The following is a 27,605-nucleotide window of genomic DNA, read 5'->3' as shown; positions in this document are numbered from 1 at the left end:
ATTTAGGCGCTTTGCCTTAACGGTCCACTTTACCGTAGTCCCAGCAGCTCTCCATGTCTGCTCTCAAGTTTGCAGTTTCTGCGCTCAACCGCGATAAACCTCATGTACGTGCAGGACACCTGTCGCTCTTGCTTGCTCACAACTTGTTACGATGTGCTGCAGTCATCTATCACTGATTGGGTAGACATTCTCACCTCACCTTCATATAGTGATGAGGCATATGATGGGTAGGGACGATATATCTCGTAAATACATGCTAAGCTTACTCAATTCTTCCAAGAATACCTGAGCTAGGTAGAATCAATTGCGCTACAACCAACAGGGTGCGCTTGAAATCCGGACCTGATATTGTTTAGTGGTGACCGTTGATGCGTTGGTGGACACTCCTCACACTAGGACTTCCGAAGCATCCAGAGCAATACGGAAGAAACTCAAGCATGGAGATGCACATCACCAGTACCGTGCGCTTGTCGTGCGTTTTAATTTCTTATCGGCGGAAGTAGAACGACTGATAGGACCAGATACTGAAAGCGCTTGTCGACAATGGTCCTCAGAAATTTCAAGGTAAGTTTATATCGTACCCATCCACGACTGACTTTAATTGGGGATAACAGCAACATTTGCCGACGGCCAGCTGACTGATGCCATAAAGCAACTCGCAGCTGATCCAACAACGGACCAGAAAGTTAAGAAGAAGCTCATAGCCGTCCTTGCATCGTGGAATTCTCAGTTCAAGGATGATCCATCGATGTCAGTTGTTTCAGGTCTCTATAGACAATGTCGTCCCGCAGATCGTCGCAGCCAAGGATACTCAAATGGCGCAGAACTCAGTCACGGTCCATCATCTGACTATGAAAGGAAAATGAAAGAGAAAGATGAGAAGGAGTTGGCGAAACAACGGGCTAAGCGGGAGAAAGAAGAAGCAAAGGAAAGTGCGCGTAAAGCAGAGGAAGAAGCAAGGAGGAAGAAGAAGGGCCGGTCCCGACGAGCCCCATTCAACTTCGAAGTTGTGCGTGATTTTCATTGTTGGCCTGGCCCGCGATCCGACACCAATCTGACATTAATAACAGGAGAAGCCACAAATACTCACAACCATTGCTAATGCAAGTCAAGCGTCCAGTAACCTGGTGAACGCCATAACGCTGGTCAATGGCGAGAAAGAAAGTGTAGCCTCGAACGTACGTGTGCAGGAGTGTCTTGAGAAAGCACGTGCAATCCGTAAGCCTATCGTGCGCTATATCCAAGTCGGTCTTTTGTGTTCTGTGGTCGGGTTATTTGCTCATGATCAAACTCAGCTTGTGGAGAACGAGGAAATGATCGGCGCGTTAATCGAGACCAACGAACGTATTATCATCGCCCTGCAAATGTACGTCAATGTAGGTGGCCTCTTTCCATCGTAAATTCGCTGCTCATTGAACTGCGTTCAGCTTGCAGCTCCTGATCAGATGACGCCGTTAGATCCTACGGCGGGCGTGCAAGCCGCAATGGCGGCGACGCACCTCAGCCCCAATAATACAGGCGAGCTCTCGAATCAACAGCGAGCAGCTGTAGAGCAATACAAGCAGCAACTACACGCTTATGAGGAGCAACGTAGCAGCGGTAGTCATATCCACGAAGATCTTCAAGATCTATCATTTGGGTCTCTGGGTAACGAAGAGGGGAAATTGCCCCCACCCATGAGACCAACAGCACGACATACCACTTCAACAGAGTCGGCGTGGGATCAGGGGAGGGGAAGTCTCTCTGATTTCAGCGACTACGAGAGTGAGGAAGAGGAACAACGGAGATACGTTGCAAACCCACCTGCAACGTCTTCAGGCTCGCGACATTCAGAAAGAATTGTGGATGACGAAGACCCATTCGCGGATCCGTTTGCGGATTGATCATATCGAGATACATCTTGAGTAATCGCCGTGCGTAGGCAATATATCTTATGTACATATAGCCAACCCCCCCGGCTGTCTGGTGTAATAACAGGTCCAGAATTCTCGCTGGAAATACATGATGATACTAGTATGAATCTGGGATGAATTATACTGTGTTAGGAGTATTAGAGGTTTGGTACACGAATGGTAAGTAAGTACTCCTTGTCTGATTCCCGCCTCGGGAACGAACACATGCAAAATCCACTAGACATCGTCCTATCTTACAGTTGAGCACAGTCCGCAAGGATGGAAAAAGAAAACAAAAACCGAAATCTCGGTTGTCAACCACTTTCTATACCGCTATCCATTTCATTATTAACTACTTGTTCACCATTTTGAGGTGATGTACCGTTCATTTGCTGTTGGTGTTGGCGAACATCCTGATGTGGCTGTTGATGCTGGTGCTGATGAGGAGCCATCGCGCCTCCGTGCATACTCGTGCCAAGAACTCCAAAGCTTGGCCCCCCTACGACGCCCATCGGGCTTTCCAAGTACAGTCGGATGAGAACGCTTTCAAGAGCAACAACAGTAGGCCCTGGGTAATCGAATGCTCGAGCATGTTCACGAATGGAGTTAAATAAAATGCTCATGCGATCCCACAGTTCTTGTTGAGATGGTGAACCCTGAGGAGGTACGATGTGAGGATATGCCATTGCTGGAGGTCCAGGGAAAGCAGGGAACGGATGAGGTAGATGGGTAAGTGGAGGGTTTGAAGGATAGCTTTGGACCTGGGTTTGAGATGAAGTAGAGGAGTCCTCCTGCTGTGAAGGAGCAGGGACTGCAGATGCAGTTTGTATGGTACGCTTTGCCTCCTCCTTTTCCGCCAGGACTGTTTGTCGTCTACCACGACGGGTGAAGGGCAGGTTTGCCAGTCCAATTGCATGAGAATGCTCAGCAATATCTACGGAAAACTGTTCAGAAAGGATATTCCCTGGCAGCATATGAATACTCACAACATACCCGAACCTCATCAGTGTCATAATAAGTCTTGTAGCTGATGGATGCCAAACACCCTTGACCTTCAAGCTGACAGAGGATCCGTGAACAGGCCATAGATTGGAGCTTGTGCTAGTACGAACCTTCCTGCTGGGTACCTTGCGAACGCGCTCAGGGTGTTTCTTTACGTACTTTTTGCGACCGCTCCTGGAATGCCGGGCGCAAACAAGTTTGGTGTGGTCCTTGAAACGAGGAGGAACTGCTTTGCTGCCGTGAGTATCGCCCTTCACGAATTCGACCATTTGAGTTTCTTCCTCTTGAACCCTCCATTCTTGGAAGGCAGCAAGGTTTGGAAATATAAGAGTATATCCATCGTCACTGTCACCACAACCGTAAGGTGATCTTGCGGTGGTCGACTTGGGGGGTGCTGGGGTAGCAAGGCTCGAAGGCGCTGGAGGTGTAGATGTGGATGATGGGGGATTTTGTGAGTAAGGTTGCTGCTGATTCTGTTGCAAATGTGGAGGCAAAGGCTGGGACATGGCCAGTTGCCCGAGCCTGAAATGCTGGAAACTCATTTTTTGACAAGGAATCCGAACAAAAAACGGTTGGGATGAAAGCAAAAAGGTGGAAAACTGTTCCCGCGTGTGACAACTTTATACAACATCCAATATGTAATGTCACGTAACATTTTTGTCACGCACTTTCCTTTTTCCAATGACCTCCTCCCTCAGAAATTCGTTGCATAGGCGCAATCATAAAGAGCGTTCGCAGCTCGCTCATCGCTCAAAATTTGGAATTTTAGAGAAGCACAAGGACTATGTCCAGCGTGCACGAGATTACCACTCCAAGCAGGATCGTCTGACGCGCCTTAGGCAGAAGGCATCGGACAGGAATAAGGATGAGTTCTACTTTGGAATGAACAAGGAGCGGACGGTGGAGGGGGTTCATGTCAAGGATAGAGGAAATGTCTCTATGCCTATGGATATGGTTAAGCTCCTCAAGACACAAGATGAGGGTTATGTTCGGACAACGAGAGCCAACGGACTCAAGGCATGCAGTCTATGTGCATTATGTATCAATCAGTCGATCAACTCATTCCTTGGCAGAAAATAGAGAAGATTAAGAGCCAACTTACTACTTTGGCCAATCTTATTACTCCGCAGGATGATAACCTAGAGGACGATGGCGAGGACGCATTGGACGAAACCGACCTGGAAACACTCCGAGAAGCAGGCGTCATACCCCCGGAAACAAAACGGCGTCCGCCTCCACGTCATATAATCTTTGCTGAGAACGAGACGGAAGGTCAGTGTAGCTGTTATGCTGCATTGTTCATGGCATGACGACATATACGCTGTAGCAAAACAATTATCTCAGCGGCCATCTTCAGACCAAGCTAAAGCTACGACTGAAGTAGACGTCGCAAGAACTGAAGTTCACCTCGGCTGGAAAACTGAGGAAAGTGCATCGTCTCGACGGAGACGGAAGAGCAAATCCTCAGCCGATACATCATTGGATGTCGTTGGGGATACTGAAGAAACACAGGAACTTAATGTGGTATGCACACATTTTACTGTTGTCATCCGTTTCCTGAGAATTTTCACTCAGCAAAACCGCAAGCGCCTCCTGAAAGAACTCGCTGCACGACTAAAACGTGACACTCAGTTACGGTATACACAACGTGAGCTAGAAATGCAGAGACTTTTGGCGGGTAAGGGAGGTCGACGGAAGCTGCATGGCGTTGAAGAAGTAGGGGCTGAGAACGACGATGAAGACGGGGATGAAATGAACGACGGAGCAACTTTCAAGGCAAGAAGCAAAGCGGATGAGAAGACTTACAAGCCTCGAGTGTACAAGTGGCGTATAGAAAGAAAGCGATAGTATTATCTGAGTCCCTGACAATCCGTTGTGTATGTAGCAGCTAGTCCGACGAGTATAGCGCGAGTATATGGTACGTGTTCAGTCCAAGATCCAGGTAACTATTTGGTATACCATCTGAATAGTGGATACGCATGACCAACATCAGGTGACAGATTAGAAAATGCAGGAGGCGCCAAGCGCTGCGCTGGCAATAACTACCCAAAGAGAGCTCCACTGACTGAAGTTCGACCGGCTGGAACTTAATGAGCTTACAGTCGGCGAGGTGCCTGAACTTGTTCCTTGCGGAAGTGGCGTGGCAATGGGCGTGGCAGGGGAATAGGTGACACCGTTAGCGGTGGCAGCGACTTGGAAGACAGATCCACCGCCGTACTCGTAGAACTAGGAAATGTGAGAAGGAAAACTACGAGACAGTTGGATGCACGTACGTCAACGAGCATGAAGTTCGGGTTTCTGCCCTGTTGGCTAACACAGAGACTGAACTGCTCGCCGAGAGAATTTGTACCGGATACAGCATTAGTCTGATTAGCTTGGCTTGGGTCCGGAGCCGGTTGGCCAAGGACCAAAGTATCCAAAAAGTGGTTAATGAGGTACATAGATGTGGCGGTGTTGCTGTTAGAGCGGTTCACATTGCAATCAAATGATGTGGTAACGTCATATGCGGTTTCCCAGATGTTAGTGAATTCTGGGGCAAGTATCAAGCAGAGCCTCCACAAGTACGACTGCGCACACACCATCAATGATGTAAGGAACGGAGGTGAAGTCAGCATTGTAGTCCATGAATGTTATCAATCGCTTTCCCGAATCGATGAGGCTGCCAAGGGTCGGCCAGCCGCTTTCAGGTAGCGACGAGGAGGGTGGCGAATAAGATACCGTGTCAAGCCCGACCGATTTAAAGACAGTGTCATAGTCAGTTGGCGGAAGATCGTCGGAGTTGACGATGAGTAATGAGAGTACTGGGCAAGACATGTTGAGAAATGCAAAGTCGGTCATTTCTCGTAAATGCAACTGACCTTCATTCGGATTTGCGTCTAGCCAGGTTTGGACTACATGTCAAGGGATAAGGGAAGGGAAGCTGAGGGCGAAATTCTGTTCTCACCAGTTGTAAGGTAAGCCTGAAGAGTTCCGCCATCATAGAGTGACTAAAAGATGGTGAGTAATGCACGACTGATACAACATGTACGGCGCCTACACAGCTCGTGTGGCAAAGGTGAATGACTCCGCTCGAGTTATGGGCCTGCATTTGTAGCATTCGAATCCCATCGTTTAGCTGTTGCGTAACTGACAGGGGTCATTGAAAGTTAGTCCGAGGTTCGGCCTAAAAGGACTATGCTCTGAGTCTCACCGTTGTAGTCCTGGTCCGCGAACACTTCAAAGGGCAGGAATTGAGTGAGCGTCTGCATGGACAAAGACGTTGGAACTCACGATTGTTGGTTCCGACCGCATAAGAATCATGGGCACCGACGAAGGTAACATTCCCGAAACTACGGGTGCACAGATCAGGGCTCCCATTGCAAGTGGTGGCACGGCGAATTCGCGCCGATTCGGTGGGTGAAGCATAAACGAAGTCAAAAATGGATGTCAGCATTGCAAATGCCAAAAGAGCGGCCCGCGCCCTGGGGAAAGAAGACAGTAGCATCATCAAGAGAAGGACGATGTTTGAAGAAAGTGTTACTAGTTTTGAAACCAAGAAAAAAGAATGGAATAGGAATACTGAAGGGGGCGGAGTCGGCGGACAGCCAACATCGCTATAACCACACCATTCCTGCGGCGCATGAAATTAAATTCATTCACAACCTAATGCATGGTGAGATGGCCGAGCGGTCTAAGGCGCCAGACTAAGGATCAGCTCATTGGATGAGCAAGTTATCTGGTCCTCCGGGGCGTGGGTTCGAATCCCACTCTCATCAATACTTTTGCTGCACGCCATGAATTTTTGAATCGCCCTCACTTTACATAGTTGTATGTACATGAACATAATGCCAGGATATCAGAAGGTGGAGGTGACGATTGTAATGATACACGATGTTGATTCAGAAACGGACGAAAGAAGTAGCCAATTGATTTAAATCCAGCAAGAGATAGCTCAATCAAGTCAAAGTTTCTGTGATACTGAAATGCACATGGTCTCCTTCACCTAGTGTGAGTCTGACTGGCAGACGGGGATCAATACGCACAGGAGCGCTCGTGCCAACGAAAAAGTCACCACGACTGAAATTCCTGGTGATGGCGGCTGCTTCTTCCTCTGTGAGATTACGCGGCCGCTTGTTCGGACGAAAGGTAGATGAAGAAGCGCCAGTAAATGCGCCATTATAATCATAATATTGATGCTGACTGAGAGTAGGTGCTCCATGCACATATCCCAGGGGTGTCTGTGCAAATGTAGACACGCCAGGAGCTGAGAGATTACAAGATCGTGAATGAGTACACTACGTTTCAGCGGAGTCAAAATAATTACTTTGATGCGACTGATTTTGGTCACTTTCAGGATCTGGGTATGCGCATGTTGCGCCAATACCTCGTTTTAAGCAGCTCTAATAGGAGGTATATAGTCAATATATCGAAGGAAAATCTGCTTGTTTCAAGATCTGTACTAACCTGGCACGGTAATACCTCGCTGCACCGAGTTTTACCCGTATGACAAGCAGTACATGCACGCCTTACTGAAGGAGCTTTTGCTGAAAATGATATATATATATAACTTTTTAATGATTGTTGGTGATTATGGCGCATGAGCTCACCTTTACGGGTTGCTGAGGAATCGTTGACTGGCGATGGGCCATTGGGACTATGCTGCTGTTGCTGCTGCTGAGCATCAGCAGCGTGTTGATGAAGTTGATGAAGTTGTTGTGCGTCCATGGCCGACGCCGCATCATGCGCCGGTGTAGATGCCTCACTAAGAGCCGACATGGGTGTTGCGGAGCGGGGAGGTTCCGACGATGTTCGGTGAAGCGGGGGTATGTATAAGTAATTCATCGGAGCGGATATACCTAATTAGTCGATATTTATCTCCATTTATGCGTGTTTGTACTTCCGGTAGCTCCCGCCACACCGGTGAATGGACGGTGTTCGGTGCCGTGAGCCCGCTAACCGGTAATAGTTTCATTCCGGTCGGTAACAGTTCTTTGCCTGCACTACCATGTCATCCCAATCTCCGTCTCAACCACCTCCCTTCTCCGAGTTCGATTATGCTTTTGATCCAGCTCTTTCAGGATTGTCTCCTCCTCTTCTTCCCATCCCATCTTCCGCAGACCTCTTCTCCCCATCTGAAACAACTGATCTCCTAGGTTTCCTCGACAACTTTAATTGGGATTTTGACGTAGATCCCATTCTCGCTGCGCCTTATATACCCCAAAACACACGCAATCTTGACCATTCGGGAGACATTGCATCGCCTGTACTCTCAGAGCAACAGATGCCATCAGATACTAGACCTTCATCTTCTTCGTCCGCGACTTCATCACAGCCAGACTCCAGAGGTACAAAGCGCAAGAGAGCTTCTGCACCATCATGCCAGACGGGCAGAGCAAAAGTTCTCCTCTCAACCCCTCAGAAGAGACTCAATCATATCATGTCAGAGCAAAAGCGTCGTAATGCCATCCGTGAGGGCTACGCGCAGTTGATATCCCTTCTCGCTCCAGCTGGTGCACAGGCTATTGATATGCCAACTAGGGGTAGACCCAAGGGCAGCGGCAGCAGGGGAAAGGGCCAGAGCAAAGGCAAGAGTGGAGTGCTCTTTCGAGCAGTGGAGTATTGCCGGTGGCTTCAAGAAGGACGAGATGCTTTGAGGGATGAAGTACTTCGTCTGGAAGCTGCTGCGGGCATTGTCTACCCGTCTCGATAGTAATGGGCATACACCTTCTTCATCAAGACAGGTTTGTGAGTCCTCCCGTCTACATACGTGCGGATCTCATCAGTCTTTCAGAATATAGGAATGGTTTTTCTTCTTGTCTACTACCAGCCCAGGGGCTCCATGACCCCGGCTGCTTGCTATAACGCGTGTCCGCAAATTTTTGGAAAATTTGCTCCCGGAGATACAGTACTTAATCCATGCGCACTGGTCGAACTTTTCGACATATACCAAGAATTGTAATTTTGTGTATTGTTCCCCACGTATACTTACTGGCGTATTTAAAATTACCCGCGGCTCCAGAGACCGTGTATCGAACTGCAAAACCGTAATTTCCTGTTCTGCTACCGTCTCAACCGTTTCACCTGTAGGTTATGTAACGTAAGTCAGTGTTTTATGGTCTTATAGAACAACTTGCCTTTCAAAAGTTCGTGGTTTCAGAGCATGATACCGGCCCTCAATCGTGCCAAGTGCAGATGCCCGAGATCCTCTGATGATTCGTCGATCTGCTGAAGTGTCAAAATATTTTCTTTGGGCTAATCTTAAGTGAGTCAGGCTTTTTGTGGTTCGTCGATAGGCTGAATATTGAACGCAGGTAAATTTTTGGCAGATCATTTATTATCAGAATAATCCATGGCCTCCCCTCTGAAAAATGACGCGCTATTTTCAATTCTCGTGTATAATACACACACCACGCTACCACTGCTCTGCGGGATCGCAACCATGTGATGAAGTCAGCCGACGAGACTACATACCCATTTTTCTCGGCGCCTCTCAACACCCAAGGTCATGGGCAGGCTACGTACATATAAGTGATGTTACGTGAACATCGCGTGGTCTTCACTGACTATATGCGCCATGCATCGTGTTCTCGGGGCAAGATTGGAAAGAAGGGCGCCGTGAGGGTACACGTTCATGTGGATCGCGGCGTTCTAGGAGAGCCGGAGGAACTAAAAGGGTTCGGGCTGACTGTCGATCCGCTCATCAAGGTTAAGGGTGGAGGAGGAACTCATCAAGATTGGCCACGAGGTGTCTCTTACCTACTCACGCATGCACCCTCCCGGGGGAAAGGGGTGCGTGATTTGCCGACTGGTGCTCTCTCAGGCTTGCCCCTTCATGGTGCAATTGTGGATATTTTCTCATCCTCAGGAGTCGTCGAATTTTTACAGATCCCGCAACTAGCTGTCTCATGCTAAATCGTGACCACATTGCTCCCACGTATTGGACTGAGCATAGGACCTTTGTTGACCCGACCATTAACAAGTCCGTATGATACTACAAGTACACTGACAAGAATACTTCATGAACGACCGACGAAGGCATCGACAAAACCAATTAAACAAAGTACGCGCTCGCAACTCTTTTACAGTGCACTCTTATGCCACTTGTCCTCAACACCATCAGCCATAGTTAAGTACGGCATCAAGTCGCTCGTCAAAAACTCGCTTGGCCATTGTTGCCTGATTTGATCCATGAGATACTTCGTAGCAATTTTCAAGTGGTCGTCCTTGACGCTCGGGGCAATCTTCTGGATGCCGGGTGCCTGCTCTGCAATGATGCGGTCGATATACTGCGGGGTAATCTGCTCGCCAGTGTCAAGACGTGCACCGTACTTCACCCACTGCCAGAGCTGCACACGTGCGATCTCGGCAGTAGCAGCATCCTCCATTAAATAGCTGACAGGGATGCAGCCATTGCCGCCTATCCAAGCTCCGCAATAGGCAAGAGCCACGGAGATATTAGAGCGGATGCCGTCCTCGGTGATCTTTCCGGGAACATTGTTGCTCAACAAGTCTGCACTAGCGACTTTCACATCCTCACGTCGGATGTGATACTACAACACCTGCGTCAGCGGTAGTCACAGATACAAAAATACCGCGGATGCGAACCTGATTAGGACCCAACATATTTTCGTCAAACACCTTGCGAGCGATATGATTGATCAAAGGGTGCGCAATCCAAGTGCCATCGTGACCAGCAGTGACCTCACGGAGCTTGTCTGCTCGGACCTTCTCCATCGCCACCTCGTTGGCTTTGGGGTCATCCTTAATAGGAATTTGCGCGGACATGCCACCCATAGCAGCAACCTTCCTCCTAAAAACACGTGTTAGCGCCAATGATCACGCGGGGAAAGTGGCATTACCTGTGGCAAGTTTGAATTAGAAGACGCACATACGCATCCATGAAAGGCACGGTCATAGAGACGTCCTTCCTGTCCGGCAACACGGCACTTCTGTCCGCCCTGCGCTTCTTGATTGCACTAAATATGTAATCCCATCTAACAATATTCATGTGAGTGAGCAACTGATCCATTGACATGTGTATTCTCCTCACCTTCCACAATTGAGTCCGGCAGAGTGATTTCTGAGCTCGAATAGAATTTCTTCCATCTGGAATGCTGCGGGAAGTGTCTCGATGAGGACAGTCGCCCTAATTGTGTTGTGGGGTATTCCGATATAGGACTGGGAGAAGAGGAAGACGTCATTCCACAGACGGGCCTCGAGGTAGTGCTCCATCTTGGGAAGATAGAAGTACGGGCCTGAACCGCGCTTGATGAGCTCATGGGCATTGCTGTAGAAGTAGAGTCCAAAGTCGAAGAGAGACCCCGAGATAGGGGCGTTGTCAACCGTCACGCGCGTCTCGTCCAAGTGCCAGCCCCTGGGTCTAGACAAAAATATAAACATCTAATGGAGAGCCAGAAGAGATCTCAAAGGTACCGAACAAGAAGCGCAGCTGGATTCTCAGACAATTTGTATTGCTTCCCGCCGGACTCGAAGTCGATCTGGCGGTTGATAGCATCACGCAAGTTGACTTGGCCACTGATCATGTTGGCGAATGTAGGAGCACTGGAGTCTGGAAACATTATGTTGGCGCAATTCTTAGCATCATAAGTGATCTGCTGACCTTCAAAGTCTGCCATGAAGGTTTTTGCACCACTGTTCAGAGCATTGATGACCATCTTACGGTCAGTAGGACCAGTGATCTCAACGCGTCTGTCCTCAAGACCGGGTGCAGGGGGTGCGCAATGCCATGAAGGTTCAGCACGGATGTGAGCTGTTTCAGGAGGAAAGTCGAGAGGTACTCCTGAGTCAAACCTGCGCTGTGCAACATCGCGTGCAACTAGGAGGCTCTGTCTGGTAGACTCGAATGTCCTATGAAGTGCAGCAAGGAAGGAAAGTGCGCCATCGGTAAGGATTTCAGCCTGAGCCTTCTGAGCGACCTTTGTGTGAATCTGAACGCCTGCAACCATTGTTGGGAAGTGAATAGGGTGTGGTAAGTAAAGCTTTGATCATTTGCGTGTGTGTTATGTACCAGTGTCTCGGGACTCCGACATACCGCGCTGGTCCTTCCGCGCGAGCATGTGTTTATTGACCCATTATTGGCCTGCCATTTTTCGGGTGTCCAACGCACGGCCGCATTTCAGAATACGTCATCCGACGTCTGCTCCGTCCCCCGAAGGAGCTGCGTCCTCCCCGTTCGGGTCCAACGGTTACCCGTGTTCGATTGCTTGTCTGCAGCGGCCGCACTGCGATCCAATCCTCGCATACTACCACGCATCGCTCATGTACACCGCGTTATACGACACCCTCGGTCTCGCGTTTCTGAATGAATATTATTGTTGAGAGGTAGACGTAAGCATAGGGAAGGCTACTGTCCATTTGGCAACCTTGTGCCTGTCAGAAGTTCAAGCGACCCTGGTTAGAAGCATATTGCACTACGGTCGTATCTGCTGAAGCCTGATATCATGACCGCACTAGCTAGTGATACGGTTTGTCATTTCAGGTTTCGACATGCAGATCGGGCCCGAACCAATTACATTCCGCTACTTAGTGCGGACATCAACGCCACGCGTTCGACTACCGGCACACATACGTAAAAGAGATCAACGTCAAAAGCATCAGAGCCCCGCACACGAAATGAAGCATCATGATTGAAGCGTCCACGACTCGACGAATAGTGCTGTCAATACAAGGAAAACTTTGACATATGTCGATCGCAGGGGGTCATATCCACCCTAGGTTGAGTTACTATGTCTTCCGTACGTACTACCAGTTAGTCATGAGACTTGAAGACGCCGCCGCAGGGTACGATGCCCTACGATGCCACGGGAGACGGTGATGGGACTGGATCGAGAAGAGATGTAGCGATGGCCCGACTATCCGAAAACTTAATGATAATTTGATACATAAATATAAAGAAATCGACATCCAGACAAATCCAGACTCTACAAGATTTGAGGATGCTACCGGAGCTTGCGAGTTGTTTTTTGAACAGCAGTAATAGACGGAGATGGGCCATGGCGGTGTGATATTTTCGATCCTGATATGATACCGTAGCATGCAATATTACTTCTGTAGAAGCTACAAGGAAATACATTAAAATCCGAAAACAAAGAATTCAGTGAGGAGAATAGACAGAAACTATCCCCAGTCAACTTCCAGTTCATGAGCCAGCCAGTCATCGTCTTCATCGTCTCCATCATCGGCATAATCATCATCCTCGGCACCTTCCTCGAAACTCTTGAGAGGTATGGGCATTAACGGTGATGGTTTACGGCTGCGATCCGAGAGCGACTCGGTATCTACCAACTCATCAGCAGTAACACCCTCTTTCAACTTGGACGCCCCACTTCGACTTGCGGCTAACTTCTTGCGCTTAGCAAGGGGAGAACGGAGCGCATCGCCCTGCCGGTCACCAACCCCGAGAGTCCCACCATCCGAGGGTGTGACACTTCGTAGCCTTTTGCGTTTCATCCGAGGGGTAGTGTTCGGACTACTGTAGGAAGGATGGAGTTAAACCGGTAATTTTAAATGCGAGATCCAAACCTTAGTTGACTTCGAGTGTCGTCAGGCATGGTATCGTCGTTATCAGACGTCAACACACTTCTCGTGCCACTCTTCTCACTCATAGCATCATCTTCATCGTCGCTCTCGTTCATAGCAGCTTCGACTTCATCATTGATGTCGTTCCAGTCGATGTCGTCAAGCTCTAGGGACGCACTCCCTGCGGGGGCAGGCTCCACGTCCCAGTCGTCTGCGTCGGGCTCCGGATCTGAAGAAATCTGGTGTGGGTCGAGGATCGGACTAGAACTGGGAGCGACGGCTGACGGGTCATCCAGTAAATATGGAGTCTCATCTTGTCGACGCCACAGTGCTATCGAGTCTGTGAACCAAGATAACCACACAATCTTGATTCCCCCCCGCTTCCGCGCGGCATCCACCTTGACAGTGCCATGCTATATATTGGGGGAAGTATGAGCTAGGTTGTGTGAAAGACAGAGAATCAGTGACCTTGGCAGCAACCACGTGGGTGATTCGACTGGATAGCTCAGTATAGCATTCCGCCCCGAACATGTAAGCTATTTTCCATATCTCAGTTGTTTCGGGCTTTGTATCAAGAGGTATCACACTGGAAAATAGTATATGTACCCCTTGCAGAGTGTCCATGCGCATTTGTGGAATAATTCTCTGTGACGCGATTGATCGACGTTGCGCGTTAGATATAAGCCACTTACTGTCACGTCATAGGATTTAGACCGCGTGAGGGTTGGCCGTCGTTTCTTACCTCGGTCCTCTGGCGATCTGTTGTCAAACGAAGTAAAGAAGCGACGATGGACCTCTCCAAGTAGCTGCAATGAACTCAGTTGAGTTGGACCATACACTCAAAGGTGCGGGATACACACATAGCCGACCCGTTGAAGCTCGACATCGTCGTTCTTCAATAGCGCCTTTCGTGGAACTTTCTCTGCCTTGGGGCTTTCCGCTGCCTTCACGTCGTTCTTGGGATGAGCGGGCACTTGATCCCCGGGTGACATCGATCCAGTGCCGTCAGACTCCAGCAGCGCTTCTTGCTTTTTGGCTAACGGACGCTCTTCGACTTGCGCCTCGAGCGCCATGGAATTTCGTGTTAGCATCGCCTTCGATTCCATTTCAGCTGTTTCACGTTCCTCGGGTGTTGATGTTGGCTGTGATGGGGCTTCGGAGTCAGAGACAGGAGGTGAGGGCGGCTTGGCTGGTTGGTTCAGTCAGCACGAAATTATGATCGTTTTTCTAAAGGACTTGCCAGGAGATGGAGATGGGACTGTGGGTGCTAGAGGTTCAATTTTAGGTAGGAAGGCAGAATTGATGTCTCCTATGCCAACAAAAAAGTCGTCTTGAGAAGAAATCAGTGAGGGATTTTAATGCACAATATAAGAGTAGAACGAACACGGGATGACTTTGATAAGGTTCGGACTCCACTCCCAGACGTCTGCACGATCATCGATGATAACTACCATAGATGTATCGCAAGGAAATAGACGTTGTAGACTTTTCTGTGTGAGACCTCGAATGACGTTGAGTTGCGGGATAGCTATCAGATCATATTACTCACTCCCACTTTCATCTCTACTGAGTATCCGTCCTCCAAAGATTTTACCATCAGGGTCGATTGCAGCACAAACCTCTTCTGCATATGCTCGGGTACCCATCGTGTACACATGCATCTCATACTTGGTCGATATATTTCGGAGAAATTCCTGGGTTCCCGGTCTTGCAGATCATGAGCTAGACAGTTATGACGACGGCAAGGTACCAGCCCTACGCACCGAGGTTTAATGTAATACATGCATCCTTCATTCTCGATTAGTTTATGCTTTCCCTTTCCTTTGTGCGAGCCTCTTGGGACTGAGACCATTCCAAATGATTCGGGGCCCAGACGAAACTTTCGTACATCTTGCAAAGCTTCCCAGTTTGGATTACATTCGTCTTCACCATCGGACGCTGTCCCGTCAGAGTCGTCGTCAGAACCTGGGTCTTTTGGAGTAGTTGATCTCTTCTTGGCTTGTCTGGCCTCCCATGCTTCGCCTTCCCCAATCCACTCGCCCACAGTTGGGTCGACTGTCGCATGCACAATGGTTTGGTCAAGATCGACGATGAGGGAGAGTTTCCTTGACTTGAGTAAGTGGTCTGCGGTTTCCTTCTCTATCCTCCGAGCTTCCTCCAAAGAGACTGTTGGACCAAAGGCAGAATGCGTCATTTGAATAGATGCGCGCGACGCATCTGAGAATCCTGTGTAATCAAATCTGAACGCGTGTCAATGTCGTTCATGCGACATGATGATACACGCACTCTGTCATATCCTTCCCGCATAGCCCGCATAGTCCTCCAATCTGAACGCCGTGCTTACATGGCTCCGTGATGCATATGATAGGTCTCTGTTTCGCCTTCTGAGCAGAGATGGAGTCGCCAAATTTGACCTTCCAGGATTCGACAGTTCCTTCAATTGAGCAGTCCCATGTGCCAAAACGAGTTTCTGGCTTTGAGCCGGTTGCAGGAGATGAGTACACGAAAGAATATGTCAATAGCCGGGTCCCGCGTTGCACAGTAGCTCCGAGCTGGACATCAAGAGATGCGACTTTTATAGGATATGGTAAAGTCGGCGGTAAGAAAATATCTGTCGGACTCGACATTTGGCTGTCAGAGCCGAGTGTAAAGTTGATGTCGAGTGTAGGCTTGAGCGATGATGATACACGACTAGACTGGGCGACTTTGTTGAACCGGGATTCCCTATCGAGTAATAACTCTGAACCTTGTGCCAAATAATCGCCACTACAGTCTAGATGTCGTCCCCGCTCTTGTTTTCGACAATTGAAGTTACAAGACAAGCATTTTATAGGTCAACGCTATCGTATGCCATCGTCAATCTCAAGCCAATCGTGCCAGGACGTGAGTAGTCCCTTAATACGATATCTTAATCTTATAAGCGACGACTTTTAGACGTGCTCGTAATTCCAAATCGACCCGTGCCGCGTTTGACGGACCTCACCTACACCAGAATTGACGTCCCTCATCATATCTGTCCAAAATGTCGGTCGAGTGATCGAGCGCGCGTATAATGGCGATGCGTTGACCGTGGCATGCCAGGTATAGCCACTGGCAGACGAACACGGGACTCGATATTGATATATACGATCTAGGATGGAAAGGCTGCGGGACAGTCTATACCTCACGTCCACTTCCATATCATGCCTCGGAAATACCATGGAGACTTCTTTTCACAGAGAAGGGATGATATATACCCCGCACTTGAGCGGTCGGAAATGGATTTGCCTCGTGACTTCCAAAACCTCAAAGTGCCTAGCTCCGATGTTCAGCATCATCCATTCAAGGTCGATGCAGACGAGGACAGATTGCCGCGGACGCTGGAGGACATGGAGAAGGAGACGACATGGCTGAGAGGTTTCTTTACAGGAGAAAAGGAACGTTGCGATACCAACTGCAGTGTAATGCCACCCGGCCGCCCATTTACCATTGGAAGGTGTAAAGATATCCGTTCAACCGCAGAATACATATCATGATTAGATCCAAGCATCTAGAGGAATGGTATGTCCACGGTGTCTATATCTTATCATTCCAGACATTCCAAGCAATGTTATGACTGCAACCCTCCGCATGCTTCCCTGAAGTTCCTGGACCTGCAAGGCATAATATAGGTGGGGCCAGACTCGCGCTTGCATCACGCTCAGAGTGGAATGCGTTCTCGACCCCTATAGCTTCCAGACCATCATATCCGTCCCCGCCAGCGTCTGCAGTAATGCACATCATCTTTACGCCATTCTTCCAAGATTGATAAAGCCTGGATTTTACAGCTGCAAGCTGACCCAGACCTTCATTCCAGCCCTTTTCGAAGTCCTCGCGGATGGTCTGATGTTGAACGTTGGAGATGAAGGAAGATGACATAGACAGGGAGAGCAGCGTCGGTGACGATGGAACGACGCGTACCTTTGGAATAACTATTCCAGCGGGTACATGGATTATCTCCGGCTCTGATGCAGTAGGTGCTTCTCTAAATGAGATGGTCGCTGTTGCAAGACCACGACGACCTGGTCTTACACGTCTTGCTGCTGGCTCTGGCATGCCTGCTGGTGTACGGATAGTGGCTGCGTTCCGTTCTAACCAAGTTTTGAGCTCTTTTTCCCGTGCTTTTGCTCGTTTGACGGTCGCATGTGCACATATCCTTCCAATATTAATCCATTCCCCTTGGTCCCGCGCAACACTGCATCCATCAAGGATCAAATGCCGCAGATCATGAAATCGAACGAGTATTGCCTCCATATCCGAGACGAGGACATTACATGTGGACAGGTCAAGAAGACACAAAGCAGGGACGGAGGACGGGATGCTGCTGATGAAACGGCACACTTGACGAGATGGTATGCGGAGACGCAGGTACTTCAATGAGCTGATATACGGTGAGCACAATAAGACAGATATTGGATCGAGTCGAAAGAAGACAAGGGGCTGTGCAAAATGCTGGGCACTTGATATCGCAGGGTCGAGAGGATCCTGGATGATAGATAACGCTGGTAACTCGTAGGGAGGCCAACGGGAAAGTGCAGTCAGGGTGGTGTCGAAATAAGCTCCCTGAAAAGTAATACATGTTGAGTGCAAAGTGTAACATTTACGCAATGTAGTACCTTGAGAAATTGATAATACGTGGCCCGATTCACGCTGGATCGCATACATGTGTCAGGGGGGATAAAACGAAAGAGATCATTATAGTACTCACTAAGGACGGAAACGTAAGGAGAGAAAGCGCAGGTCTTGTCTTGGTTTATGAAATATTTCCTCAACATGCTCTGGAGCAAAATTGGGTCCCACGAAGAGAAGGAGAGAAGATATACGAGGGAGGATCCCCAGTAGATTAACGAGGACATCGGCATCGACAGTCCAGGTTACGACCCCAAAGTTCTTGACCCAGTTTCTCTCGGCAGTGGCATTAATATTGCGAAGACGACTGTATAATTGTATAATTTGCTGCGCATGCTTGAGGCGTATGTGCTCGAATAGATGCTGGATAGGCACCGGGGATCTGGGTATCGCTCTTGTCAGGGCAAGGATATCTTGCTGGAGCGAGTCTACTGGTAAGTGACTGACGATTGCAGTATACAGCTCTGCAGGAAGTTCGTCCAACTGCATCACCTTGCAGGGTAGAGGCAAGCTTATGGCGCATTGAGTCAGTAAACCGGTGAGCCACCGATATTCCCATATTTTGTAAGCCGAAATGCTCTTTCCTATACATATCTTCCTAATATCTAATCCACAGCTGTCAGCGTGTCGAGCGGACTGCGAAATCGGCCAGTGTGACTACACCGTGACATTCCGTGACATTTATGTGACTGCACGAAATGTGGTGTGCACGAGCTTGAAGTGGTAACCAATAGTAATGTAAAGCAAGAAGCATTGGGCTTACAAAATATCTACTAATATCTGAGTCTCACTGGTTTACTGATGCTCATACACTGCTGCTACTGGAGTTCACATTATCAAGTGTCCAACAAGACTGCCCCCGAGCCAAGCATGCGTCCCTTCAGCACCTCCAACCAATAACTCAACGCCCTCAGCAACCGTCTTCCTAGTCTCTTCCCGGTCTCCCCACCGTACCCGTGGAGTCCAAGCCACCAAATGTGCTCCAACGTGGGCAATCGCGACCCTCGCCAGCGCTTCATCAGGCCCACTTCCTCCTCTATAAGCCGAGAGGAACGATCTCACAATCGTGGACGCCTCTTTCTGGCGGCTCGGATAGAACCGCTGAAGCAGACGCATCTCTGCGCAGAACTGTCCAATGTCCAACCCACGAAGACCTGCCTTCGCCAACTCCCAGTCCAGCACATAAAGCTTCTCTAGTGTAGGCACGCCCCCCTCTGACTCTCTTCGAAGGGATACCATGATATTCCCGGGCCAGAAGTCTCCATGCGTAAATGCTTCGGAAGTGCTACCAATTTCATGACTGCGGGCCTCCGCAAGCTTCGATATAACGTCCAGATTCTCCTCAGGGACGTCGAGGACGGGGTCAGCCAAAGTTGCTATGTTATCTCTGCCGCTAAGCGTAGAGATAAGGCGACCATATGTAACTAGAGGTGAGATCATCTTGCCCACTTCGTTATTGTGGAAGATACCCATGTCGAAAGACCCGTTTTTGTTCCAGGCATGGATGCGCCCAAGGAAACGACCGATTGCAGCACCGATTTCTTCGGCGACCGGCTGCGGCAGGGCCTCGTCAATCACGAGCTGTTTCAGCGTCCGAGTGTCCGCCCCGCAATCATCAATGATCATGACGTGGGCTTCCTCGTCGAAGAGACGGACGGCGGGAACGGCAATGACATCGTCATCAGCATGCATTTCGCGGACGAGTCGCAAGGATTCTACTTCGAATTTCTGACAGGTCGTTATCAGCCCAGTACTAGTTACAATATAATGTCACTCCAAGGCAGCCTTACCTGGCGCTCAGTAGGCAAAGCCATCGTACCACCGGATGCAGCAACATATGGTGCTGCATACTTGAAAACAAATGTTTCCTTGCCCTCGAATGGGGTGTTAAGGTGTATCCTGTATGTGAAGTTGGCGGAGCCTCCTGCCAGCACGCTTATAGTATGCGACGCGAAAGGGGTATTAGACAGGTATTTTCGAACGTCAGCACTGGTGGTGAGGTCAGCGTTGTTGTCTGCCATGTCTGAATAGATGGGTGTTGCTCCCTGCTACAGCTACATTCAATTTGCCTTTAAAGCACTTGTTGAAGCTCCCGTCATTTGACTCAAGACATTCGCTACCGAACGTGCGGGATCATCCGGCTGTGATGCTTCACCAACATTCTCGGCAATTGCCAAGCAACTATTAGGTATGGGCGTCCGAATCATCAAACATACAAGAGTACAACAATTGGATTTAGTGAAAATAGTGAGGACAACAAGGAACGGATTCCAGAAATTTGGTCGTGAGCACGTTCGTACAGTACTTTACAGCTTGTCGTAGTAGTAGTCGAGAGCTGGAATATCGGGCTAAAGAACGAGGATCAGTCATATTGCAGGACAGCGTACAGTCGCTCATTACCTTGAGACCCTTGCGCACACGAATGCCCTTGACGAGCTCTTCGAGCTTGGTGCCCTTCTCGAGTGGTGCTGATCAATCGCATCAGCGTCAGTCTTCACACGGCGTGCATGCAAATGCTCACATCCGTTCATAAGTTCCCAGTGGTCGAACACACTCTGGGGGAAGGCTTGACCGGCTGTTTGTGAGCGGAGATCACTGTTGAAGCCGAAGGACTCCATGACGGGGAGGTAAGCCTTGACGGTGAACATAGGCGTTCCTGGCCTCTGCTCTTCGCTGAAGACCTGGCCACGACGCCTGTTCAACACGCTGTAGATACCACCGATGGCGTTCTCAGGACATTGGATCTCGACTGTGAGTAATATCAGTACCCGGTAAATTGCTATAGACATATGGGGTCATACCGAGGTACACCGGCTCCTGGAGACCAGGGGTAGCAAGCAAACATGCAGCGTAGCAGACACGACGGCACGTAGGAATGATCTGTCCACCACCACGGTGAATAGCATCGGTGTGCAACTGCGACCATAGCGTAAGAAGATAAAATGCAACTAGGTATAAAGGATACTTACAGTGACATCAAGAATGTTGAAGCGGATACCACGCATGTTTTCCTCAGCGCAGACACCCTCCTTCGTTGCCCACTGGAAGGCAGCAACGCAAGAGTCCTTGATTTCGTTGAGGTACTGCACACCCTTGGTGACATCGACGAGCAAGTTGGGGCCAGTGGTATCGGGACCAAAGCACCAGATCTTCCTTGCATCGGTGACATCCCAACCGAAGTCATCGGCGAGGATACGAGCACGGGCTTTGTAATCGTCACGGGAGTTAACGGTACCAGCCTCAATAGCCTTGGTGAGCTCCTCGTCAAGAGGCAAGGCCTGAGCGTAGAGACGATTGTGCTTGTTCTGCGACTTGGACAAGGCCACAATCGAGGACTCAGCCTTGACAGTCTCACGGTAGCCGACGACAGGGTCAGAAATCTTGAGAGGAACACCAGCGTGGTCTTCTTGGAGATCCTGGAATAATGATCAAACTAACGAAATTCAACGAACAGAAGGCAATTACCTTCAAGCAAATTTCCAAGTGCAGCTCACCGGCACCAGCGACAATGTGCTCACCAGTCTCGGCAATCCATGCCTGGACACAGGGGTCAGACTTCGACAAACGCTTGAGACCTTCGACAAGCTTGGGCAAATCGGCAGCGTTCTTGACCTCAACAGCGACCTGCACGACAGGGGACACGGAGAATTTCATGACCCTCATGTTGTGTGCGGTCTCAGAGGTGGTAAGAGTTCCGCTCTTGAGCAAGAACTGGTCAATACCGACGAGACCGACGATGTTACCGGCAGGGCAGTCTTCAATGGGCTCGATGTAACGACCCATCATGAGCACCGTACGCTGAACTGACTTGACGAACAAGTCTTCCTTCTTTCCAGGCACGTAGTTGGGGCCCTGGATACGGATCTTGGGGCCAGAACGAACGGTACCAGAGAACACACGACCAAAGGCATAGAACCGTCCTTTATCTGAAGTGGGCACCATCTTCGAGACGTAGAGAACAAGGGGGGCCTTGGGATCACAGTCCCTGATACCAATGGCAGACTCGTCATCCATGGGACCTTCGTAGAGAGTCTCAACACGGTAGCGTTGAGCAGTAGCGGGGGAAGGAAGGTTAATGACTATCATCTCCAGGAGGGAGTCACCAGCGGGCAAGAACTTGCGCATGACAACCTTGAGGAGAGCCTTGCCCTCAAGATCCGACTCGTCAGACGTCAGCTTGACATCAAGCTTCTCGCAGATGGGACCGATTTGGTCCTTCTTGAAGTTCATGACGGCATCGAAAATCTTGAAGATGGGCTCAAGGACGAACATGTTGAAGGACCGTTCAAGGGGTTTGCCATCGGCGTCGGAGCTCTTTGTACTCCACTTGCGAGTGGCAGGGTTGAAGTAGTTGTCACCCCAGAGCTTGGCCAAAAGCTTCTCTTTAGGCACACCGAACTTTTTAGAGTAGCGACCAGCGAACTGGCGGAGGGTGAAAGCCCACCCGTGGAGACCTGAACCGAAGGCAACAGTACCCTTGTCTGGGTAGACCTGGACGTCACCAAGGGCATTGTCGTGGTAGGTCGAAACGATGACGTTGACTGTCTCTATGGTACGCTGGAACGACTGGTACAAGTCCTCTTTTGAAACTTGAAGTTCAAGTAGAGCACGGTCGACCTTGTTGATGATAACGACGGGTTTGATACGCTCCGTGAGAGCTTGACGAAGTACCGTCTCTGTCTGCACGCAGACACCTTCGATACAGTCGACGACAACGAGAGCACCGTCAGTGACACGGAGAGCAGCCGTGACTTCTGACGAGAAGTCGACGTGACCTGGTGAGTCGATCAAGTTGATCAAGAACTCATTGCCTGAATTAAAAAATCATCAGCGATATTCTGCGAAATTAGAATTGAAGACTTGCCCTCAGTCTTCTGCTTAATGTTTTCGACATCTTCCTTTCCCATTTCGAAGTACATGGAAATGGCTGTCGACTTGATCGTAATACCACGCTCCTTTTCATCCTCTCGCGTGTCCGTAAACCGCATGTCACCAGCTTTTGCTGCAGCGATGATACCAGCTTTGGAGACAAGGGAGTCGGTAAGGGTCGACTTTCCGTGATCGACTGCATAAGTAATTTAGATAAGATCGAGTATGCAATGATCAGCGGGATCTCGCTCACCGTGGGCAATGACGGACATGTTACGGATGTTCGTGGACTTGTCCATAAGCCCACGAATCTGGTCTATGAGAATCGTTGAGAAAGAGATCGGGTTTCCTTGCACGATCTGTATGCTCACCTACTGTGAAGTTACTGCGATCGGTGACGATGATCAGTGCATCGGAAATGTAGATCTAAGCGGGAAATACGTACACCATTGTGTCTAGATTTTACAAGGATACCAAGAAAGAAAATAAAGATGCGGGATCCTCTTGAACGAGCTGGATGGTGAGTCAAATGCAGCACCGGGACCGCAAGTCTGAGGCTCGTTGATTTCAAAAGTAAAGTTTTTGGTCTTTGGCTTATCGATCGACTTCAGGGCAGGTCACGTCACGATGCAGTGTGACGACAACCATCTTATCTATTAACAGTCCTACTTACTACTATGCCCACTCGCAATCCACTAATCATCCCATTCACGACAGGCTCTAAGCTCATATATATCTCCATTCCAACTGGTTCGACTGCAGGCTTCCCCAGACGTAAGATTTAGTATATCTACTTATTACCTGCGGCAGGTCTTGGCGACAGATCGGTGCAAACTCTATTAATCTGCTAGCGCTTCAGCGTCAGTCCGCACAGCATGATGCAGTACAACGAGTCAGTTACTGTGCCTACAAAGTTTCCCGACAAATTTAGCCTATTTTTTGAGGAAAATTCCAAGTTTATGTATGGAAGTAAATACGCGACTGATTTTTGTCACGTGATGAGCTCCGAGTCAAGATGCGATATGAGTCTAATTGAGGAAAGCCATAAATCTAGATGAGACTTGGATTTCTGCAATCATCTCTCCTTCGATCAAGACTTCCATCTCATCGCGTTCCTATCCATTTGTCTCTAAGAATGGCATCTTCTTACGACGGCCCATGGACTGCACGCAAAGTGCGCCAAGAATTCTTCGACTATTTTCGCTCCAAAAACCACACTTTTGTTCCATCTTCCTCAACCGTACCCTTCGATGATCCCACTCTCCTGTTCGCAAATGCTGGCATGAACCAGGTGCACTCAACTCCGTAGTATTATGCGTCAGAGCTCACATCATATCAGTACAAATCTATATTCTTGGGTACCGTCGATCCCAACTCCGAGCGAGGCAAGCTGAAACGTGCGTTCAACAGCCAAAAGTGCATCAGGGCAGGTGGTAAGCACAATGGTATGCGCAAGTTGCTAGCAACGTTGAACTATACTCACACTGATCCAGACCTCGAGGACGTCGGCAAAGACTCGTATCACCATACATTCTTTGAGATGCTTGGAAACTGGTCGTTTGGTGACTACTTCAAGGTGTGGCGCTTGTTTTTGAGACCCCTCTTCATAACCGACATTTATCATGCAGAAAGAAGCCATCGAGTTCTCATGGGATCTCTTAACCAATGTATACGGACTACCCAAAGACCGTCTATACGTTACCTACTATGCTGGAGACCCAGAAAATGGAATACCCACCGACGAGGATGCAAAACAACACTGGTTAAACCAGGGTATTTCACCGGACCACGTAATTGCATCAAAAGGCAATTTCTGGGGTAAAAGCATGTTCTATCATCCAGTGAACGTCGTGACTCATACGCGCTTACAACAGAAATGGGCGCAACTGGACCTTGTGGGCCTTGTAGGTGCGTATCTCCAGCTACTCTCTTATCGTCATGCGTTGATCTTCTTCAGTGAAATACACTTCGACCGCATTGGTGGACGTAATGCTGCGCATCTCGTCGATGGTGACGACCCAAATGTCCTTGAGATATGGAACAATGTCTTCATCCAGTTTAACCGTGATGATGATGGCTCATTAAAGCCTCTTCCAAGCAAGCACGTTGACACTGGTATGGGTTTCGAGCGACTCGTCTCAGTCCTCCAGAACAAACTCTCCAACTACGATACCGATGTATTCCACCCCATCTTCACGCGCATCCAGGAATTAACAGGCGCAAGACCATATACGGGGAACTTTGGCAATGCCGATGTAGATGGTATTGATACTGCATACCGTATTGTTGCTGATCACGTACGAACGCTTTCGTTCGCATTGAGCGATGGTGGCGTGCCCAACAACGTTGGTCGTGGTTATGTCCTTCGTCGGATCCTTCGTCGAGGTTCCCGCTACGTCAGGAAGAAGCTTGGTGCACCCATCGGCTCATTTTTCTCCTCTTTGATGCCTGTTGTCGTAGAGACTATGGTCAGTAAAGCAGATCTATCGCATCCGCTCGACCTGATGTGTGCCTTGTGCGCCAGGGCGACGTGTTCCCCGAGCTTACGAAGAAGCAAGGCGACATCAAAGAGATCCTTGACGAGGAGGAAGAGTCCTTCTCGCGTACCCTTGATCGGGGCGAGAAGCTCTTTGACCAATACGCGACGCGTGCGAAAGAGGCGGGTGCCAAGGAGCTTAACGGCGCAGATGTGTGGCGGCTGTATGACACGTACGGGTTCCCCGTCGACCTCACGCGGCTCATGGCGGAGGAGCTCGGGCTCGGTATCAATGAGAAGGAGTTCGAGGATGCGCAAGAACAATCAAAGCTCGCGAGCAAGGGATCGTTCAAAAAGGACAAGGCGGATGGCGTGAAGCTTGATGTCCATGATCTTGCTGCATTGGAGAAGAACGATGCGATACCCAAAACAGATGACTCGTCCAAATTCCGTGTGTGACTTCTTGTCCACGATTCGCCCTTACTTAACCACTTTTGCAGAACTTGGCAATATCACTGCTACAGTGAAGGGCATTTACTACCATAAAGAATTCATCTCATCATCATCCGGTATACCGGAGGGCGCAAACTTTGGCGTACTCCTCGACCGCACGAGTTTCTATGCAGAGTCTGGTGGCCAGGAGTATGACACTGGCAACATTGTCATCGATGGCGCCACCGATTTTGAGGTAACAAACGTCCAGGTATACAACGGCTACGTTCTCCACACCGGTTCTCTCAAATATGGCCAACTTTCTATCGGCGATGAGGTCATCTCCTCCTACGACGAGCTCCGCCGCTGGCCGCTGCGCAGTAATCACACCGCAACACACATCCTCAACTTCTGCCTCCGCGAGGTCCTCGGCGACCACATTGATCAGAGGGGCTCGCTCGTGGCACCGACAAAGCTCCGCTTTGACTTTTCGCATAAAGCACAGATTTCCCTCCCCGAGCTCGCGAAGATCGAGTCGATGAGCATCGACTGGATCAAGAAGAATGTGAAGGTATACGGCAAGGACCTGGACCTCACGACTGCGCACAAGATATCCGGACTGCGCGCGGTCTTTGGCGAGGCGTACCCGGATCCTGTGCGTGTTGTCGTGCTCGGGTACGATGTAGATGAGGTCGCGAACGATATTGAAAACCCAAAATGGCGGAGCACAAGTGTTGAATTTTGTGGTGGCACTCATGTTGCGAAGACAGGCGATATCAAAGATTTTGTAATCACTGAGGAGTCTGGAATCGCGAAGGGCATCCGCAGGATAGTTGCTGTGACTGGCCAAGAGGCACATGAGGCGTCCCGTGTTGCCAATTCTCTGAAAGTTCGCCTTGAGCAGCTCGAGTCGACGGAAGGCAAGGAGAAGGATGGTGGGCTCAAGACTCTCAGTGTGGTGAGCCATAATCTGTCTTTCTTGCACTGTGCGTCAACTGATGATTCTGCAGGAACTTGGTCAGGCAGATATATCAGTTCTTCTCAAAGCAGAGCTCAAAGACCGTCTGGCGACTGTTCGCAAGGCGCTTGACAAGCAGATCAAGGAAAAGGAGAATGCGATCAACAAGGCGGTATGTCCCTTTGCTTGCTGTTCTTGTATGGTGACTGATGCACATGTACAGGCTGTGAATGCTCTGGTTACTTTCTTCGAGGAGAAGCCTGACTCAGAAGTCTACTTTGCTATCCTTGAGGTTGATGGTAATGCAAAGGTATGTTTGACAGTCGTCCACAAAATGTGCTTATACTCAAGATGATATCCCAGATCTTGCAAAATGTCGTTATGCAAGGCAAGAAGCTTGGCAAGGCAGTCTACGTTTTCAGTGTCGACGCAGAAGGCGGCAAGGTCGCACATGCAAACTACGTTTCCGAGTCTGCACGGTCAAGAGGCCTCGACGCTCGGACATGGGCGTCCAAAGTCAGCGATATCCTTGGGGGCAAAGCTGGAGGGAAGGAGGATGGTGCTCAAGGTGTTGGGGTCAACGTCAACCAGGTTGAAGAGGCTCTGAGGGTCGCGCGGGAGACATTTTCAAGTAAGTATAACTAGGGATCTCTGTTTGATGAACACACCCAGCTAGAAGTTTATATTCCTTGTTGTAATTGAGAATAAAAATACACTGTACTAGACGAGAATATTTAGGAAGCCCCACTGCTCCAATATTTTGTTTGATCATTGTCACAGCCCGAGCACAGGCTGTTTAGGGGTGTACAGC

At 49.4% G+C, this 27,605-nt stretch overlaps 12 protein-coding genes and 1 non-coding gene across 13 annotated transcripts; 5 read left to right on the top strand and 8 right to left on the bottom strand.

The window, feature by feature from the left end:
• Positions 1-17: 17 nt before the first annotated feature.
• Positions 18-2,018, top strand: EDB91DRAFT_1109627 (uncharacterized protein). Its single transcript, XM_041317634.1, has 8 exons — positions 18-104; positions 163-208; positions 299-323; positions 397-472; positions 522-564; positions 615-1,009; positions 1,071-1,376; positions 1,428-2,018. Exons 1-8 carry the CDS (start codon positions 54-56, stop codon positions 1,881-1,883), a joined length of 1,398 nt encoding a protein of 465 aa, XP_041181365.1. The 5' UTR covers positions 18-53; the 3' UTR covers positions 1,884-2,018.
• EDB91DRAFT_1109619 (uncharacterized protein) lies at positions 2,019-3,495 on the bottom strand. Its single transcript, XM_041317633.1, has 3 exons — positions 3,005-3,495; positions 2,879-2,951; positions 2,019-2,826 (listed from the first exon to the last, which is right to left on the bottom strand). Exons 1-3 carry the CDS (start codon positions 3,434-3,436, stop codon positions 2,207-2,209), a joined length of 1,125 nt encoding a protein of 374 aa, XP_041181364.1. The 5' UTR covers positions 3,437-3,495; the 3' UTR covers positions 2,019-2,206.
• Positions 3,496-3,575: 80 nt separating this feature from the next.
• Positions 3,576-4,742, top strand: EDB91DRAFT_1078774 (u3 small nucleolar RNA-associated protein 11; the record flags this gene model as incomplete). The annotated part of the gene is made up of 4 exons (XM_041315054.1): positions 3,576-3,924; positions 3,945-4,166; positions 4,222-4,418; positions 4,470-4,742. 4 exons carry the CDS (start codon positions 3,576-3,578, stop codon positions 4,740-4,742), a joined length of 1,041 nt encoding a protein of 346 aa, XP_041181363.1.
• Positions 4,743-4,818: 76 nt separating this feature from the next.
• EDB91DRAFT_764567 (PLC-like phosphodiesterase) lies at positions 4,819-6,481 on the bottom strand. Its single transcript, XM_041328325.1, has 8 exons — positions 6,165-6,481; positions 6,085-6,108; positions 5,932-6,020; positions 5,839-5,881; positions 5,753-5,785; positions 5,474-5,695; positions 5,168-5,424; positions 4,819-5,120 (listed from the first exon to the last, which is right to left on the bottom strand). Exons 1-8 carry the CDS (start codon positions 6,379-6,381, stop codon positions 4,896-4,898), a joined length of 1,110 nt encoding a protein of 369 aa, XP_041181362.1. The 5' UTR covers positions 6,382-6,481; the 3' UTR covers positions 4,819-4,895.
• A 64-nt stretch (positions 6,482-6,545) lies between these two features.
• On the top strand, positions 6,546-6,649 carry EDB91DRAFT_t40. Its single transcript has one exon. It is a non-coding gene; the product is annotated as a tRNA-Leu (tRNA).
• Positions 6,650-6,657: 8 nt separating this feature from the next.
• Positions 6,658-7,677, bottom strand: EDB91DRAFT_1109612 (uncharacterized protein). Its single transcript, XM_041317632.1, has 4 exons — positions 7,481-7,677; positions 7,338-7,417; positions 7,198-7,273; positions 6,658-7,137 (listed from the first exon to the last, which is right to left on the bottom strand). Exons 1-4 carry the CDS (start codon positions 7,647-7,649, stop codon positions 6,830-6,832), a joined length of 633 nt encoding a protein of 210 aa, XP_041181361.1. The 5' UTR covers positions 7,650-7,677; the 3' UTR covers positions 6,658-6,829.
• A 196-nt stretch (positions 7,678-7,873) lies between these two features.
• On the top strand, positions 7,874-9,057 carry EDB91DRAFT_1109608 (uncharacterized protein). Its single transcript, XM_041317631.1, has 2 exons — positions 7,874-8,618; positions 8,665-9,057. Exon 1 carries the CDS (start codon positions 7,879-7,881, stop codon positions 8,581-8,583), a length of 705 nt encoding a protein of 234 aa, XP_041181360.1. The 5' UTR covers positions 7,874-7,878; the 3' UTR covers positions 8,584-8,618; positions 8,665-9,057.
• An 895-nt stretch (positions 9,058-9,952) lies between these two features.
• Positions 9,953-11,839, bottom strand: EDB91DRAFT_1047056 (malate synthase; the record flags this gene model as incomplete). The annotated part of the gene is made up of 6 exons (XM_041313300.1): positions 9,953-10,423; positions 10,479-10,683; positions 10,733-10,867; positions 10,924-11,253; positions 11,307-11,442; positions 11,494-11,839. The coding sequence occupies 6 exons, from the start codon at positions 11,837-11,839 to the stop codon at positions 9,953-9,955; spliced, it is 1,623 nt and encodes a 540-aa protein (XP_041181359.1).
• A 996-nt stretch (positions 11,840-12,835) lies between these two features.
• EDB91DRAFT_1109602 (uncharacterized protein) lies at positions 12,836-16,113 on the bottom strand. Its single transcript, XM_041317630.1, has 10 exons — positions 15,699-16,113; positions 15,176-15,652; positions 14,962-15,119; positions 14,797-14,913; positions 14,653-14,742; positions 14,273-14,601; positions 14,105-14,218; positions 13,881-14,057; positions 13,416-13,825; positions 12,836-13,365 (listed from the first exon to the last, which is right to left on the bottom strand). Exons 1-10 carry the CDS (start codon positions 16,037-16,039, stop codon positions 13,011-13,013), a joined length of 2,568 nt encoding a protein of 855 aa, XP_041181358.1. The 5' UTR covers positions 16,040-16,113; the 3' UTR covers positions 12,836-13,010.
• Positions 16,114-16,947: 834 nt separating this feature from the next.
• Positions 16,948-18,618, bottom strand: EDB91DRAFT_764402 (uncharacterized protein). Its single transcript, XM_041328324.1, has 3 exons — positions 18,139-18,618; positions 18,047-18,080; positions 16,948-17,993 (listed from the first exon to the last, which is right to left on the bottom strand). The coding sequence occupies exons 1-3, from the start codon at positions 18,546-18,548 to the stop codon at positions 16,968-16,970; spliced, it is 1,470 nt and encodes a 489-aa protein (XP_041181357.1). The 5' UTR covers positions 18,549-18,618; the 3' UTR covers positions 16,948-16,967.
• Positions 18,619-18,836: 218 nt separating this feature from the next.
• Positions 18,837-20,132, bottom strand: EDB91DRAFT_764282 (kinase-like domain-containing protein). Its single transcript, XM_041328323.1, has 2 exons — positions 19,850-20,132; positions 18,837-19,787 (listed from the first exon to the last, which is right to left on the bottom strand). The coding sequence occupies exons 1-2, from the start codon at positions 20,078-20,080 to the stop codon at positions 18,888-18,890; spliced, it is 1,131 nt and encodes a 376-aa protein (XP_041181356.1). The 5' UTR covers positions 20,081-20,132; the 3' UTR covers positions 18,837-18,887.
• Positions 20,133-20,365: 233 nt separating this feature from the next.
• Positions 20,366-23,227, bottom strand: EDB91DRAFT_1235234 (P-loop containing nucleoside triphosphate hydrolase protein; the record flags this gene model as incomplete). Its single annotated transcript, XM_041321295.1, has 8 exons — positions 20,366-20,407; positions 20,460-20,527; positions 20,581-20,808; positions 20,861-20,975; positions 21,029-21,475; positions 21,525-22,870; positions 22,924-23,124; positions 23,182-23,227. 8 exons carry the CDS (start codon positions 23,225-23,227, stop codon positions 20,366-20,368), a joined length of 2,493 nt encoding a protein of 830 aa, XP_041181355.1.
• Positions 23,228-24,063: 836 nt separating this feature from the next.
• EDB91DRAFT_1047124 (tRNA synthetases class II (A)-domain-containing protein) lies at positions 24,064-27,439 on the top strand (the record flags this gene model as incomplete). Its single annotated transcript, XM_041313304.1, has 11 exons — positions 24,064-24,219; positions 24,268-24,373; positions 24,422-24,504; positions 24,557-24,746; positions 24,803-24,836; positions 24,886-25,396; positions 25,453-25,855; positions 25,905-26,794; positions 26,847-26,966; positions 27,018-27,104; positions 27,158-27,439. The coding sequence occupies 11 exons, from the start codon at positions 24,064-24,066 to the stop codon at positions 27,437-27,439; spliced, it is 2,862 nt and encodes a 953-aa protein (XP_041181354.1).
• Positions 27,440-27,605: the final 166 nt, after the last annotated feature.

This window comes from Suillus paluster, assembly GCF_016628075.1.
Source record: "Suillus paluster strain FC165 chromosome Unknown EDB91scaffold_7, whole genome shotgun sequence".
In the NCBI taxonomy this organism is placed as follows: domain Eukaryota; kingdom Fungi; phylum Basidiomycota; class Agaricomycetes; order Boletales; family Suillaceae; genus Suillus; species Suillus paluster.
This window is presented reverse-complemented; position numbering and strand designations above follow the sequence as displayed.

What these genes read in the sequence shown, in the direction of transcription:
- EDB91DRAFT_1109627 (XM_041317634.1), top strand. Translation starts at nt 54, where the DNA reads ATGTCTGCTCTCAAGTTTGCAGTTTCTGCGCTCAACCGCGATAAACCT. An exon ending in ACCAGTACCGTGCGCTTGTC is followed by an intron (nt 473 to 521) that starts GTGCGTTTTAAT and finishes TGATAGGACCAG; the next exon opens with ATACTGAAAGCGCTTGTCGA. An exon ending in CCCTGCAAATGTACGTCAAT is followed by an intron (nt 1,377 to 1,427) that starts GTAGGTGGCCTC and finishes AACTGCGTTCAG; the next exon opens with CTTGCAGCTCCTGATCAGAT.
- EDB91DRAFT_1109619 (XM_041317633.1), bottom strand. Translation starts at nt 3,436, where the DNA reads ATGAGTTTCCAGCATTTCAGGCTCGGGCAACTGGCCATGTCCCAGCCT. An exon ending in GCAAGGTACCCAGCAGGAAG is followed by an intron (nt 2,952 to 3,004) that starts GTTCGTACTAGC and finishes ATCCTCTGTCAG; the next exon opens with CTTGAAGGTCAAGGGTGTTT. An exon ending in TGATGAGGTTCGGGTATGTT is followed by an intron (nt 2,827 to 2,878) that starts GTGAGTATTCAT and finishes AGTTTTCCGTAG; the next exon opens with ATATTGCTGAGCATTCTCAT.
- EDB91DRAFT_764567 (XM_041328325.1), bottom strand. Translation starts at nt 6,381, where the DNA reads ATGATGCTACTGTCTTCTTTCCCCAGGGCGCGGGCCGCTCTTTTGGCA. An exon ending in TCAGGCTTACCTTACAACTG is followed by an intron (nt 5,786 to 5,838) that starts GTGAGAACAGAA and finishes CTTGACATGTAG; the next exon opens with TCCAAACCTGGCTAGACGCA. An exon ending in CGTTCCTTACATCATTGATG is followed by an intron (nt 5,425 to 5,473) that starts GTGTGTGCGCAG and finishes TACTTGCCCCAG; the next exon opens with AATTCACTAACATCTGGGAA.
- EDB91DRAFT_1109612 (XM_041317632.1), bottom strand. Translation starts at nt 7,649, where the DNA reads ATGTCGGCTCTTAGTGAGGCATCTACACCGGCGCATGATGCGGCGTCG. An exon ending in GCGAGGTATTACCGTGCCAG is followed by an intron (nt 7,274 to 7,337) that starts GTTAGTACAGAT and finishes ACCTCCTATTAG; the next exon opens with AGCTGCTTAAAACGAGGTAT. An exon ending in CCAAAATCAGTCGCATCAAA is followed by an intron (nt 7,138 to 7,197) that starts GTAATTATTTTG and finishes GTAATCTCTCAG; the next exon opens with CTCCTGGCGTGTCTACATTT.
- EDB91DRAFT_1109608 (XM_041317631.1), top strand. Translation starts at nt 7,879, where the DNA reads ATGTCATCCCAATCTCCGTCTCAACCACCTCCCTTCTCCGAGTTCGAT.
- EDB91DRAFT_1109602 (XM_041317630.1), bottom strand. Translation starts at nt 16,039, where the DNA reads ATGTCGAGTCCGACAGATATTTTCTTACCGCCGACTTTACCATATCCT. An exon ending in ATGTATTACATTAAACCTCG is followed by an intron (nt 15,120 to 15,175) that starts GTGCGTAGGGCT and finishes ATGATCTGCAAG; the next exon opens with ACCGGGAACCCAGGAATTTC. An exon ending in AGCTTCAACGGGTCGGCTAT is followed by an intron (nt 14,219 to 14,272) that starts GTGTGTATCCCG and finishes AGTTCATTGCAG; the next exon opens with CTACTTGGAGAGGTCCATCG.
- EDB91DRAFT_764402 (XM_041328324.1), bottom strand. Translation starts at nt 18,548, where the DNA reads ATGCAGTTGGACGAACTTCCTGCAGAGCTGTATACTGCAATCGTCAGT. An exon ending in TCCTTACGTTTCCGTCCTTA is followed by an intron (nt 18,081 to 18,138) that starts GTGAGTACTATA and finishes TATGCGATCCAG; the next exon opens with CGTGAATCGGGCCACGTATT. An exon ending in CGTATTATCAATTTCTCAAG is followed by an intron (nt 17,994 to 18,046) that starts GTACTACATTGC and finishes ATTACTTTTCAG; the next exon opens with GGAGCTTATTTCGACACCAC.
- EDB91DRAFT_764282 (XM_041328323.1), bottom strand. Translation starts at nt 20,080, where the DNA reads ATGGCAGACAACAACGCTGACCTCACCACCAGTGCTGACGTTCGAAAA. An exon ending in CTTTGCCTACTGAGCGCCAG is followed by an intron (nt 19,788 to 19,849) that starts GTAAGGCTGCCT and finishes ACGACCTGTCAG; the next exon opens with AAATTCGAAGTAGAATCCTT.